At 65.0% G+C, this 217-nt stretch overlaps 1 protein-coding gene across 1 annotated transcript in view; it reads right to left on the reverse strand.

Annotated features, from left to right (window-relative positions):
• Positions 1 to 3: 3 nt before the first annotated feature.
• Positions 4 to 217, reverse strand: part of GPR156 (G protein-coupled receptor 156) — a gene marked incomplete at both ends in the record, with an annotated part of 14,015 nt that continues 13,801 nt past the window's right edge. The window contains one exon of the mRNA XM_010285059.1: positions 4 to 203. Within this exon, the coding sequence (XP_010283361.1) occupies positions 4 to 203 (200 nt within the window). The remainder of the gene's footprint in view (positions 204 to 217) is intronic.

The following is a 217-nucleotide window of genomic DNA, read 5'->3' on the forward strand; positions in this document are numbered from 1 at the left end:
TTTGCCATCCAGGCTCAGCTCTTGCAAGATTTCCCGCAGCTTCTCGCTGCTCACGTAGCTGACTTTGGGGGACGACTCCCAGGCCACGCCAGCTGAGGTGTCCTGGCCCGGCAGCTGCTCCGGAGACTGGCCCTGCCCCGCAGGGGTCCCGCACTCCTGGGTGCCTTTCAGGTCATGTTCGAGGCCGTCCCCCAAGTCAAAAAGCAGCGCCCGCGAG

Source organism: Phaethon lepturus, unplaced genomic scaffold (assembly GCF_000687285.1).
Source record: "Phaethon lepturus isolate BGI_N335 unplaced genomic scaffold, ASM68728v1 scaffold31044, whole genome shotgun sequence".
NCBI classification, from domain to species: domain Eukaryota; kingdom Metazoa; phylum Chordata; class Aves; order Phaethontiformes; family Phaethontidae; genus Phaethon; species Phaethon lepturus.